Source organism: Xenopus laevis, chromosome 6L (assembly GCF_017654675.1).
Source record: "Xenopus laevis strain J_2021 chromosome 6L, Xenopus_laevis_v10.1, whole genome shotgun sequence".
NCBI classification, from domain to species: domain Eukaryota; kingdom Metazoa; phylum Chordata; class Amphibia; order Anura; family Pipidae; genus Xenopus; species Xenopus laevis.
The window spans coordinates 2,882,033-2,896,780 of record NC_054381.1 but is presented as its reverse complement, the minus strand read 5'-3'; the positions used below and the strand labels follow the sequence as shown (position 1 = coordinate 2,896,780).

At 45.1% G+C, this 14,748-nt stretch overlaps 2 protein-coding genes across 11 annotated transcripts in view; one reads left to right on the top strand and one right to left on the bottom strand.

Annotated features, from left to right (window-relative positions):
• The window catches only part of XB5897957.S (hypothetical LOC495453 S homeolog), a 658,286-nt gene that overhangs the window by 402,623 nt on the left and 240,915 nt on the right, over nucleotides 1-14,748 (top strand).
• On the bottom strand, nucleotides 307-14,724 carry znf484.L (zinc finger protein 484 L homeolog). Of its 7 annotated transcripts, none has more exons than XM_041565462.1 (3): nucleotides 14,574-14,724; nucleotides 7,133-8,512; nucleotides 307-1,229 (listed from the first exon to the last, which is right to left on the bottom strand). In XM_041565462.1, the coding sequence occupies exons 2-3, from the start codon at nucleotides 8,330-8,332 to the stop codon at nucleotides 387-389; spliced, it is 2,043 nt and encodes a 680-aa protein (XP_041421396.1). In that variant the 5' UTR covers nucleotides 8,333-8,512; nucleotides 14,574-14,724; the 3' UTR covers nucleotides 307-386.

The following is a 14,748-nucleotide window of genomic DNA, read 5'->3' as shown; positions in this document are numbered from 1 at the left end:
ACCAGTATATATTCTGTCCAAGTTTTTTGTACATAATTCATTCTGTAAGTAGCTTTACACATTTTGTTTGATGCATTTGTTACATGGATTTTATACATTTGTGAGAAAGATTGATTTACAGAATGCCATTTGTAAAATAATTAAATCCTTTTGTGCAAAAAACAGATTTTGTTATCAACCGAAATAGGTCTTTTGTATAATTATTGGGTCTTTTTTTTTATCTGTGTAAACAAACTGCACCTCATACAGTAGAATTCTGATATATTGTGACAAAACAAAAGCTGCAGTGCAGGATACACATAACTCTAGAATGAATTACAGCTATTTATTCAGGGATACTGGAATGTTGTTTAGGATTACACATTCATTCATTAAGCACACATCAGTCATCTGGTGCATTGTAAGGTTTTGCTTTCTAGAAAAGCCTTTGCCACATTCTGTGCATGTGAAGGGTTTCTCCCCGTGTGAACAGTTTGGTGAATTTTGAGTTGATCCTTTCTAGAAAAGCCTTTGCCACATTCGGTGCATGTGAATGGTTTCTCCCCCATATGAACAGTTTGGTGAATTTTGAGTTGATCCTTTCTAGAAAAGCCTTTGCCACATTCGGTGCATGTGAATGGTTTCTCCCCCATATGAACAGTTTGGTGAATTTTGAGATGATCGTTTCTAGAAAAACCTTTGCCGCATTCTGTGCATGTGAATGGTTTCTCCCCTGTGTGAACTCTCTGGTGAATACTGAGCTTGTGCTTTGTAGAAAATGCTTTACTGCATTCTGTGCATGTGAAGGGTTTCTCCCCTGTGTGCATTGTCTGGTGAATTTTGAGATCACGTTTTGTATAAAAGCCTTTGCTGCATTCTGTGCATGTGAAGGGTTTCTCCCCTGTGTGAGTCATGTGATGAATTTTGAGGGTTTGCTTTATAGAAAAGCCTTTGCCACATTCTGTGCATGTGAATGGTTTCTCCCCCGTATGAACAGTTTGGTGAATTTTGAGATGATCCTTTATAGAAAATCCTTTCCCACATTCTGTACATGTGAATGGTTTCTCCCCTGTGTGAGTCATGTGGTGAAGACTGAGCTTCTGCTTTGTGGAAAGGCATTTTCCACATTTTGTACACATAAAGGGGTTCTCCCCCGTGTGAACTGTCTGGTGAATTTTTAGCATCTTCTTTGTTGAAAAGCGTTTGCCACATTCTGTGCATGTGAAGGGTTTCTCCCCTGTGTGAACTGTCTGGTGAATTTTAAGATTATGCTTTGTAGAAAAGCATTTGCCACATTCGGCACACTTGAACGGTTTCTCCCTTGTGTGAACTGTTTGGTGACGTATGAGGTGATATTTTCTGGAAAAGCCTTTGCTGCATTCTGTGCATGTGAATGGTTTCTCCTCTGTGTGATGTATAAGAAGAGTCACATTTGAAGAGAAGACTTTGCCATATTCTTCATAAGGGAAAGGTTTCTCTTCTTTGATAACCTTCTGATGTCCTGTAAGACTGTTGTCTTGCTGCTCACATTCCATTGTGCTACAAAGTTGCACCTCGGCCTCTTTTGTCTTACGACTTGTTGTAACTGACAGACAAGAAGATCTGCTGCTATTTGGTTTGCTGAGAGACCTGATATCCTATTCCTGAGTCACACGGTGTCTCTGCTTTATTCTATGTCCTGCACCTGTAACGGCTCCTTGGCTGGATCTAAGGAATCCCAGAAATCCCTGGATTCTCTTACTTGGAACCTCTGCTGCTTAATGCTGCTCTGGGATCTTCTGCATCTCTGCAAAAAAACAAGAAGATTAAAACCTTGTCGGTATAAATAAACTTTTTGGAAAGGGCTGTCACAGGTGTCTGTGCTTAGAATGGGCATATTAGTTATACTATACTTACATTTAATATATAATTAATATGAATTAGTGAATCCCCATAGACTGACACAACTAAATAATATCAAATACTCTCCAGCTGGGCCTCATACTAAAATGTCTGATGTGATCGAGGGACTGACTTTACAGTAAGAAGGAGCAGCGCTGTCAGTCTCTGGTGATTTGTACAGACCTCCCAATATTTTGGAAATGGAAAGAGGGAGAAAAAGATTTTTTTGACCACACCCATTTTGCAGCCACGCCCCTAATTACCACGCCCATTTTACAAAATTTGGCAGGTTATGAACGTTGAATAAATTTCTGTAGTTTTTATGTTTTATTACAGTTTTACTTATGAAGGTGAATTGCCCTTTAAGTCCAACTTCACCCAAGGGACAAAACTGTTACAAATGTATCAAGTATCTATTCTGGACTCTCTGCCAAGAGCCAATTAAGTTAGAAACATTGTATCTCTTTTGGCTGTTCAATGCAGAGAAATCGGGACTTTCCAGTACTAACGCGGGACTGCGGGTGGAGCTGTCAAAAGTGGGACTGTCCCACTCAAAAACAGGACAGTTAATGGGTACGTCTGTGTCTATATATAAATATCCACATATCTTCTTTATAGAACAAGTGAAGTAAACCCATAACTCTATATGTAAACATTTGACTTTAGCAAAAAGTGACCAGAGAGAAATCCGGGGACAGGGGAGAATATGGGGCAACAATTTAGACCACGCCCACATTGCCACTAACCACTCCCCATTTTACACCCTGGTGAATATATTAATGAATGTAGAGGCAATTGTGTGTATAAAAGCCCAGAACTGCCAGCAGGATGGCACATAAGCAATAACATATATATAATAGCCCAGAAGTCATAGGAAAAGAATAAAGTGGAAATTCCACGTATAACAGCCCCAGATTCCCATTGTGATTCCCATGTGACTAAGTAAAATATGAGGAGTTAGAGAAACTTACAGGGGAAGCAGCAGGTCAGTAAGAAGTTGCAGTTCCGCTGCTCTCAGCTCATTCCTTTCCTCTGCATTAGCCTCGTGTTCTGTGCAGGAGGGGGAGGGCTTACACGGGAGACACAGGAGCCACGAGGGATGAGAAAATAAATCTCATTGGCCACAAACTACTTCAATCTACAAACTGGCCAATCAGGGGGAGCTTCAGCTTTTACACTGAATCAAAAGTGCTGCTGCTTAAAGGGGAAGGAAACCTCGTCCCCCCTACCGTGTATTGCCCCCCCTCCCTCCTCCCCCTGGCCTACCCCTCCCGCTGGGCAAATGCCCCTAACTTGTTACTTACCCTTCTGCGCAGGTCCAGTCCAGGGAGTTCACAGGCGACATCTTCTTCCACGCGATCTTCTTCCTCCTTTGACCGGCGCATGCGCAGTAGGATCGTTTCGCCGGTACGATCTACTGCGCATGCGCGTGGCTTTTGGCGCATGCGCAGTAAATCCGTACCGGCGAAACGATCCTACTGCGCATGCGCCAAAACGCCGGTCAAAGGAGGAAGAAGATCGCGTGGAAGAAGATGTCGCCTGTGAACTCCCTGGACTGGACCTGCGCAGAAGGGTAAGTAACAAGTATGGGGCATTTGCCCAGCGGGAGGGGTAGGCCAGGGGGGAGGAGGGAGGGGGGGCAATACACAGGAGGGGGGAGGGGGGTTAGCGCCGACGAGGTTTCCTTCCCCTTTAAGGCTCCCTAATTGGCCAATTTGCACAGTGAAGTCATTCATGCTGAAGGACCTGCTTAGGTGGCCGTGTAATTGCCTGACAATTTTGGGGATTCACAGGGCTCACACCTCACAATAATAATTATACCAACAGCAAGTGCAGTGTCTGTATGTACTGGTCATTCTCTACAGCAGGATTAACCCCCAGTCTCCCCTCTCTATCAGTCCCTGCAGCAGGATTAACCCCCAGTCTCCCCTCTCTATCAGTCCCTGCAGCAGGATTAACCCCCAGTCTCCCCTCTCTATCAGTCCCTGCAGCAGGATTAACCCCCAGTCTCCCCTCTCTATCAGTCCCTGCAGCAGGATTAACCCCCAGTCTCCCCTCTCTATCAGTCCCTGCAGCAGGATTAACCCCCAGTCTCCCCTCTCTATCAGTCCCTGCAGCAGGATTAAGCCCCAGTCTCCCCTCTCTATCAGTCCCTGCAGCAGGATTAACCCCCAGTCTCCCCTCTCTATCAGTCCCTGCAGCAGGATCAACCCCCAGTCTCCCCTCTCTATCAGTCCCTGCAGCAGGATTAACCCCCAGTCTCCCCTCTCTATCAATCCCTGCAGCAGGATTAACCCCCAGTCTCCCCTCTCTATCAGTCCCTGCAGCGGGATTAACCCCCAGTCTCAGTAGGAGGGAAAATGACTTACCCAGTAGATGAGGCTGGAGATGTGAGTACAGGGGATGGGAATGTCGGGGACACAGGAGAAGGGAGTTGCAGGAAGTTTCTTTTAATCTCGGCTCTGTGAGGGATGTGTATTGGGAGGAGACTGGGAATGTATAATCCAATCCTGGGGGAGTCACTTCCTTTCTTAATGCTATTGGCCAGTTTGAGTTCAGCCCACAGCTTTAGTATCAGACTCTATAAGGTGGGGGTGCTGCCATTTTGTTGGTGGGTTACAGTCCCATTGCAGTACAAGCAGTAGAATTACAGAGATGTTGATAGTACTTAGTGCAGTGAGTATAAGGAGAGAGTCAGAGGTCGGCAGGAGCTCAGTGTTGTTATACAGATCAGACTGATTTTAGCAATTTGTAGCCCCGGCTCTCCTGCTGCTCCCACAGTATAATGACATATAGTCTGACATTCCTTCCCTATACACTATACACATTAAAGGGCATGTAAAGGCAAAAAAATTATATCCCATTTTACTTTCTTTAACGAATAAGAAACCTATCTCCAATATACTTTAATTAAAAAATGTGTAGAGGTTTTATAAGAAACCTGCCTGTATGCAGTGAAATTCTCCCTTCATTTACTGCTGTGGATAGGAATTGTCAGACGGTCCCTAACTGCTCTGCAGGGAAACAATCATACTTATGTACAGCAGGGGGAGCCCCCGCCTTACTTCCCAGCCATGCAGAACTCAAGCAGCTTTGTTTATGACGATCCCTAAGCTGCCCAGACCACACTGAGCATGTGCACAGTCTTGGTCTTGCAAAGATGTATAACAAAGTTACAAGATGGTGACCCCTGTGGCCAACTTTGAAAGCATAAATCATTTGTTTGAATAGGCTTGTGGTGCAGTAAGTTCATGTTTATGTTTAGTATACAAAATACAGCATTTCTAGCCGTATTCTATTTTAGACTTTACATGCCCTTAAATAGAGATTCTAATGGAAACAGGCACAAACAGTATCAAACTAGGGTATCCAGGTTCTACCTGGGCTGTCATCTCAAGGGCCCACCATTCCAGTAACAGTGGTACCCCACCCTTGATGCAAACCTCATGCTGCCCCACCATGTAGTGTGTCCTGCCATTGCCATGGCCTAGCATATTGAAATTGCAGATCCCCCTGCCCTGCAGATCTTGGGCAGGCAGTGAATCTCATGCTCTGAGACCATTGAGGGTCTGGACCCACAGAGATTTATCCTAGTGCCTGTTGGGCAAGTCCAACCTTGAGCAGAAACCCCATGGATTCCAGGAAAATCACCCTCATCATGGAGCCTCTGATAAATATATAATTATCATCCAGAGGTTTTATTTTTCAGATGAGTATTGACCATACCCTTTGCTCCTCTGGTCATACCCCTCACCTCCATGTCACACACCCACACTTCATAATGTGCATTCCATTGTGCCCTCTGCTCAATGTCTGTTTCTGAGGATATTTTCAATGCTTTTTCATGGCCCAGCTTAATATCGATTTGGGTGCAAGTTACAGTGAGCAGCTGATTTGGCAATTAATGATGTGACTATGTGAGGGGGCAAAATAGAGAGATTTAACATCTAAAAAACTGCAGACAGGAGCTGTGCCCAGAGAAGCCAATAGACTGGGAAATGTAATGGCGGCGGTGGGTAGGAAGTTTATTGTTCAGTGCTGGATCTCACCCATGCCAGAACTTATCATACATGTTCAATGCATGGACTGGTTAGAGCCCAAATTGCATGAAGAACTGTTGTCTTTGACATGTCCTCTACCCAAGATTTGAGATTCCTCCCAGGTTTTTATTTATATCTGAGGAGCCATTGGGCAGAAACCCGTTGTTGCTGCCACTGCTTGTTCTACTATAAGGCGGATTATGGAGAGTAGTGTGTGTGGCATGGAGACGAGGGGCATTTGCCAGCTGATGTGGGACATGGGAACTGAGAACATGGATGCAATGACCATGACTTGTGCTCATAATGTTTTATAATATGTAACAGCTCATGTTTTCATATATAACCATCAATAAATGGTCTAGTTGTATTTCTTTTTGTTCTTCAAAGAGAGAGAAATCATCAAAATTCATCTGCTCTTGTAGGATTGAAGGCTCTTTTGGCCCAGACACTCATCAATATCAATAGGTATAAATAGATCTGCTACTGTTCCTGTCTGTATTTCAAATGAGGTGTGGGCGTGTCCTAATGGTCCCTGCCAGAAGCACAGTAGGAGAGGACAACCAATCACAGTCCTGCAGTCACACAAGCAAATATAGGCTTCAGTTTCCTATCAGGTAAGCCTAGCTGCTGGGAACAGATGGCCGGGCTAGTAGGCTAGTAGGCTTTTTAGTAGGCATTTATGAGTAGATTTCTATATTACACTGTGTTTCCGATATAGAAGAGTAGAATTTCAGCACTTTCTAGTTCATTTTTTTTATATAAACACATTATGATATGAATAAGTGACACTAGAAAATATAAAATACACATTTATTGAAACAAAACATTATCTAGAAAGTAATCACATTATGCCTGGGATTGGCGGCATGATTTATCTATCAACAGAGAAGAACCCAACGTGGATGCTTGTTGGAGTGATGGTTCCTTTGGTGCAACTGCCAGATGTTGATATGGGAAAGTCTAGAGGAGAAACAAGTCATTACATCTTATCCGTTCAATGAATGATTTGGTGGGAAGAATAAAGCTACGGCTGGAGAAGCTTCATCTGTACCAGAGAAAGGTTCCTGTTCTGTGTGAATTCTCTAATGAAGGGTCACTTTGTTCCATCATATTGTGCTTGTGAAAGATTATTCCCGTGTGTGGATTTTTTGGTGTCGTTGAAGGGTACCTTTCAGCGGGAAGCTTTTCCCACACTCCGTACAAATAAAAGGCTTCTCACCGGTATGAAGAACCTGGTGTCTGACAAGACTCGTCATATAAGAGAATGCTTTCCCACACTCTGTACATGTGAAGGGTTTCTCCCCTGTGTGCATTAGGTAATGTGAGTGAAGGCTGGCCTTTAAAGAGAAACATTTGCCACATTCCGTACATAGGAAAGGTTTCTCTCCTGTGTGACTTGCCTCGTGTCTGGTAAGGTTGCTCTTCAAAGAAAAACATTTGCCACATTCTGTACAAGTGAAAGGTTTCTCTCCTGTGTGAGTTTTCTGGTGTTGGCTGACATGGCTTCTTGAAGTAAAACATTGCAGACATTCTTTACACGAGTAGGGTTTCTCCCTTGTGTGTCTTCTCTGGTGTGACAGCAGCTCGGCCTTTGTAGTGAAACATTTGCTGCACTCTGCACATGAGAAGGGCTTCTCCCCTGTATGAATTTTGTTGTGTATCTGAAGAGATTCCTTAGTAGAGAAATGTTTCCCACATTCGGTACATGTGAATGGTTTCTCCCCCTTGTGTGTCTCCTGGTGTCTCTGAAGGTGGCCCTTTGTAGAGAAACTTTTCTTGCAATCTGTACAGGTAAAAGCTTTTTCACTTGTGTGAGTGAGCGTGTGTCTCTGAAGGTTTTGTCTAAGAGAGAAGCTTTTCCCACATTCTGGACATGTGAATGGTTTCTCCCCTGTGTGAATAGTCTGGTGTTTTTGAAGAGCGCCTTTATCATTAAAACGTCTCCCACATTCAGCGCAAGAAAACCATTTCTCCCCTGTGTGAATTTGGTTGTGTCTCTGAAGCCCGGCCCTTTGGGAGAAGCATTTTCCACATTCCGTACACATGAATGGTTTTGCTCCTGTATGAATAGACTGGTGTAGGAGAAGAGCCGCCTTCATAGAAAATCTTTTCCCACATTCTGTACACGCATAAGGTTTCTCTCCTGTGTGAATTCTCTTGTGTTTTTGAAGGGCTTCATTTAGTTTAAAACTTTTCCCACACTCTGTACATGTGTATGGCCTTTCCCCTGTGTGAATTCTCAGGTGTCGTGTAAGTTCACCCTTTGCCGTGAAACTTTTTCCACATTCTGAGCAGGTGAATGGTTTCCCCACCTTGTGAGATTTCTTGTGAGAATTAAAAGTGCTCTTTGCCGAGAATCTTTTCCCGCAATCTGGGCACTTGTGTTTTTTTCCCGCTAAGTGAACTTTTCCCTGGGGATCTGGAACACCCATGGATTTGTGTGGGGTTTTGAGACAATTTTGTTAAAAGATAATTTGTGAATTTTCCGTAAAGCAAAGAATGTGCAACTGCTCCGTGACTTTATCCAACGCATTCGCCTCTACCGCTTCTCTTCTAGGGTCAGAAATTGTACCAAGTGAAGTTTGCAATGTTTGGGGTCCCCAATCTCGTGTCTAAAAGGAGAAGAAAATGCAATGAATACGCTAATTGTCAACAGAAATGTGTTTATTTCTAATAACCTTTGTGTATATTTAAAGGGGGAAAATGTCTGGGCGGCTCATAACCACAACTTGCCTCATAGGTCACACGAACCCCTCAATCTGACAATTATTTTAAAATGAAATACTTTGTCCACTAATAGAACATTTTCATTCAAATTAGCCCTGTGTGACCCTCTTCCTGGCCACCATGTTGGCAGACTTTTATGGCACATAGTTGTGTACTACAGGCTGAGTTATACAGGGAACTCTGAGTATCACTCATGTATTATAAGGGATAATGTACCCCCTACTGTAAATGATAAGGATATTAGAAGTCACTGAGGGGTTGTTCTGTGACCATATAAAGGCACAAGGCTGCAGGCTGAGTTATACAGGGAACTCTGAGTATCACTCATGTATTATAAGGGATAATGTACCCCCTACTGTAAATGATAAGGATATTAGAAGTCACTGAGGGGTTGTTCTGTGACCATATAAAGGCACAAGGCTGCAGGCTGAGTTATACAGGGAACTCTGAGTATCACTCATGTATTATAAGGGATAATGTACCCCCTACTGTAAATGATAAGGATATTAGAAGTCACTGAGGGGTTGTTCTGTGACCATATAAAGGCACAAGGCTGCAGGCTGAGTTATACAGGGAACTCTGAGTATCACTCATGTATTATAAGGGATAATGTACCCCCTACTGTAAATGATAAGGATATTAGAAGTCACTGAGGGGTTGTTCTGTGACCATATAAAGGCACAAGGCTGCAGGCTGAGTTATACAGGGAACTCTGAGTATCACTCATGTATTATAAGGGATAATGTACCCCCTACTGTAAATGATAAGGATATTAGAAGTCACTGAGGGGTTGTGCTGTGACCATATAAAGACACAAGGCTGCAGGCTGAGTTATACAGGGAACTCTGAGTATCACTCATGTATTATAAGGGATAATGTACCCCCTACTGTAAATGATAAGGATATTAGAAGTCACTGAGGGGTTGTTCTGTGACCATATAAAGGCACAAGGCTGCAGGCTGAGTTATACAGGGAATCAGTTTATGGCTCAGTTAGAGGAACATTTCCTACAACACCAGGACCTTGACCTATTTACAGTATATAGATGACCAACAGTTTATTGAACATGATGAGAGAAATAGCCAGAGAGCTGCAAGTCACGCTCCATACAGAAACCACAATAACGGGGATATTCTCGGAATTACATCTCCAGTCTCACAGACAAGCTCCCAGTCTGAGGCAAATGATTGGTAGAAATCAGGGGACACCTGAGTTTTGGGTTTGGCTACAATGGGATTACACACAGGTGAGACTAATATCAGACTCCCCAAAACACATGAACACCCAGAGAATTCATGGTCTGACACAATCTATCATTAACAGACCATATAAAGCTAACGAGACTATTCCCTGCCTCTATAACAGCTAATTACTCACATTACAACAATGTATTAAACACTCCCTCCTATGGGAGATAGTCAGGGTTAGAGCCTACTAGTTCCACAAGCACTGCAGCAGCTAAAGGGTTACACTCTCCACTAGTCCTACTACTTATTGTACATATAAACAGGCAACTTGTCCTTTCCTCACATACACAGAGTTCATACACAATTAACAACACATTTTTAAAACAAGACACACACATTAAATACAGAAATACAATCAGTAAATAAAAGGAATAAAACACAGAGGAACATTATAAATACCTAGAATTTCTTTGTGTCCTATTGAGGCGAGACTTGGAATCCTGGGCACATAGGCAAGTCCCCAATGTTTCCATGGTTACATCTCCCCACCTATTTATGGCCTGCTGGGACACCGTCCCTCCCTCTTTACCTTATCAAGTAGGAGGAGTGTCACGATTAGCGACCCCTGTAGGTGGTTGTGGGTTTTAGGCCAGTTTTCTGCAATGGAATATTTGGACTTGCCACTATTAGGGTTGCCACCCGGCCAGTATTTTAAAACACCTGCCAAGGCCTGGGCCACTATTACTAATTTACTGCCAATGTAGCTGCTGGTAAATTTGTAATACCCCTAAAAAAGCCTCTTGGCCCGCCCCCAATCCAATTAAAATTTACCATTTTCGCTGCCTTCTCCCATTGTGCGCCATGGCTCCACCCCTTTTGTTCCCACCCCCACCACTGGCTGGTGAAAATGTTGTAAAAAAGGTGGCAACCCTAACCACTAGCCACTAGTATAATTCAAATAGGGGAATGGGTTGATCCATAAGTGGGGGATCAGGCTGATACCAAACATGGGGGTGTCTAATGTTCCAGTCCAACCTCCTCCTAACTGGTATAGACTGGTCCTGTTTGGAATCATGTGACCTCCTTATAACCAATATGTGAGTCATAGGGATGTGAATCCTTTCTATTGATCCTTTCCTATAATCCATATATTTTCTAATAACTCCCCCCCCCGCAGCTCTAGGCTCAAGACTACTTTCTATTTAATCAGCTGATCAGAAGAACGGACTGGCCCGGCTTCCTTGCCCCAATGGTGCGACTCTGAATTGTCTCAGAAGGCAGATTAATTAAGGGTCTCTTTGTGGATTCAAAACCAAGTGTCTCCAGTTTAACCCTTTGCCAGTGTGATACTGCTGATGTAGGAGACGTTCCTTAGGGTTAGTAGCCTCCAGTCTCCCCAGAAAACCCACACAGGGGTGAAACCTTTCCCCTGTACCGAATGTGAGAAGAAATTCACGTCACATCAGATCCACACTGGGGAGAAACCATTCACTTGCAAGGAATGCGGGAAAGTGTTTACTCAGTGGAGCAACCTTTACTCCCAACCTTTAAGTCTTTCTCCTGCACACATTGTGGGATCAGCCTTCAGATTCACATGAAAACTCACACAGAAGCGAACCCGTTCATCTGCATTGAATGCACCTGCAGAGACACCAGAGAATTCACACAAGATGAACCAATAGGTTTTATTAACATTAGTCCCCACCACTATCACCAGAGATTCCTTCATTAATGAAAGTTACAGTTCAGCATAAACACCGACAACCCTGCCCTTAGTAATTCTCCTGCATCAGGCTTCTCCCATCCCCCGGAACAACATATAAATTAGTCGCTTGGATAAAGGGAAAGGGCTTATGTGATGTCAACTATGGACACTATGACATCATTGACTCCAGTCGGTTTTATTCCCATGGGGCATTGCATCGGGATGGAGTATCTACAGATCTGTATGGTGATTGTGTCCAATTTGTTACATCAGGTTAAATTTAATGACACAACTGTATGATATCATTGGGTTCAGAGGATTTCAGGAGCAGATGACATCACAGAATTTTGGTCCAAATTGCCTTGTGCTGTTAGTCAATCTGCTCTCAGTCTGACAAGGGGGTGGGGAATGATACATAAGGTCTCTGAGAATTGTTACTGTAGGCAGGGTTAGACTGGGCTGCTGGGACAACATCTGGTGGGCCCTGGCTGTATTGGGCTCTGCCAGCCCTAACCTGCTCCCTGCACTCCCCCTCCCCTGCACTCCCCCTCCCTTGCACTCACAGTCCCCCTCACTCACACTCCCCCCCTCACTTCCTCTCCCCTGCACTCTCCCCCTCACTTCCTCTCCCCTGCAGTCTCAGGATTTGCTTCCTTGTTGTTCCACTCCCACACAGGAGAGGGCGCTACCCACAGGGTGTGATTGAGGAGTCAGTGCTGGGTGGGGAGTGAGGGGTTAAGTAGGTAATAAGAGAGCGTCAGTGAGTGAAGGACAAGGAAGAGAAAGTGCAAGTGGGGCTCATTAGTGTCTCATGTGGGGGGTGATTGTCGGGGTCTAATAGGAAACATCAGGCACCCCCCCCTGTATAATGGACTCACCCTGTGCTCCCCCCTTACTAGTGACTTAGAGAATGTGAGTGAGTTTGTAGGAGACAAATATGTGAGACATGAGGGAATTCGCTCTTATTTATTGTAATTATTGGGGCCCCCAGGTATTTAGCAACTCAAGTGGCCCCTGTTTATTACTCAGTGACAACAAGTAAATGTGCCCCCCCCCACTGAGCCCACGGCAACGCTGGGACGAGGCTGTTGGACTGACATTAACCCCTGCAGCAGACTCCCTGGTTCCTCGCGCCCCCTGACGTATTCGCTGTGATTTATTAACCCTTTTGTTGCTGTAGCTGAATGGCACAACATTAACCCCTGTGTTGCTGCTTCCATGTGATCATCAGCTGTTCATTGTGTACAAATGTCACATTCAGTAGAAGCAGGAGGTGACACTAATAATAATAATTCATAGATCACAATGTTATAACAAGGGTAAAGCACAGGTTCGTTACTTGCCGTTGATGTTACTTAGTTGGTCTAATTGGTGCCCCCCAGTATAAAAACATTACTCACACGCTCTGGGGACAGGGGGGACTCCCCGCAAGCTGCACCATTGGCCAACGCTGGATCCAGAGATGTTTAAAGAAGAAGCAAATCCAAAAGTTAAAAAACCCTACCCCCCCACCCTACATAGACCCCCCTCCCCCCAGCCTAAGTATTACCCCGGGCAAATACCCCTAACTCTTTACTTACCCCTCCTCGGTGCAGATTTGGGTATCAGAATTCACAGGCGTCATGTTCGGAATGTGACCGGCACTTCTGTAATATTGTAGTCTCGGCGCATACGCACACACATATATATATATATATATATACACACACACACACACACACACATATATACAAACACACACACACACATATATATATATATATTTATACACACACACACATAAATAAATACACACACATGTGCAGTTGTCAAGAAACAGAAGATTGTTGCAGCTGCTCCTGCCTCGACACCCCAGTCTCACTCTGGAGATTCCCGGAGAGAAGAAGATGGCGCCCGTGAACTCCAATGTCTGAAACTGAGGGGCAAGTAAAACATTGGGGGCATTTGCCCGGGGTAACACTTAGGCTGGGGGGAGGGGGTCTATGTAGGGTGGGGGTGGTAGGGTTTTTTTAACTTTTGGGTTTGCTTCTCCTTTAACCCCAGTCTGAGGGCCCAGGGAAGGGTCAGTAAAGAAATATGAGGGGACCCCCCTCCCCCAGAGTAATAGCAGCTACAGCCCCACCTGCTCTTCTATTCCCCAGTGCTGTCCCTCATTGTCCCCCAATATTCTACCCCCCTCCCTTTCACTGGGGCCCCCAGTAACCAGCCCCCAAAAACTCACCCCCCACTCAGTGAGTCCCCAGTAACCAGTCCTTCTATACTGCACCCCCCAATACTCACCCTCCACACAGCCAGACATTACCTTGAACTAAACATAAATATAGAACTTACCTCCTGTGTCCCTCCCCCCCCCGCAGGCTCAGGGACTGACTCCTCTATAGCCCCTCCCCCAGGCTCTGACTCCTCTATAGCCCCTCCCCCAGGCTCTGACTCCTCTATAGCCCCTCCCCCAGGCTCTGACTCCTCTATAGCCCCTCCCCCAGGCTCTGACTCCTCTATAGCCCCTCCCCCAGGCTCTGACTCCTCTATAGCCCCTCCCCCAGGCTCTGACTCCTCTATAGCCCTCCCCCAGGCTCTGACTCCTCTATAGCCCCTCCCCCAGGCTCTGACACCTCTATAGCCCCTCCCTCATGCTCTAGTCACAGGAATTCTTATTAATGTTAATATTACAGGAGGGAACAAGGACAGACCGGAAGTTGCTCCTCATTGGGCCCGGTGTGTCAGTACCACGTGATCAGCGCATTGCGCTACAAGTCTCTGAGAGTTAACCCAGAGAGACACACAAGTAACACTTATTATACCGGGTGAGACGGGGTCGCTGCTCAAACACAATTTACAGTGGGGGAGGCGGCGGCTCAGACAAAAGACTTCGGTGCTGGGCCCCGGGGCCACATTCAGTCATCACTCAGGGAAGTTACAGACTCCTCCAACTCCAGTCTCTTTCCTTCTCTCACAACTGAGCATGCGCAGAACACCACTCTGCCTGTAACAGCCCAGTTCTACCAATAAATACAATGACTCTTCTATTCACTCCAACCCCCGCCGCATATTCACCTGAGTGTCTGAATCCCACTGCCCGAGTAACTCTGTAGCTCCGCAACTCTTCCTAGAGAGTCTTCCTGCCACCAACAAAATGGCGCTACCGGCTTCTATTAGTGACAAAAGCCGACATTAATACTGCAATGCGATTCGTCCCTTGTCCGTGGGCGGTCTCTTAATTATCCAATGT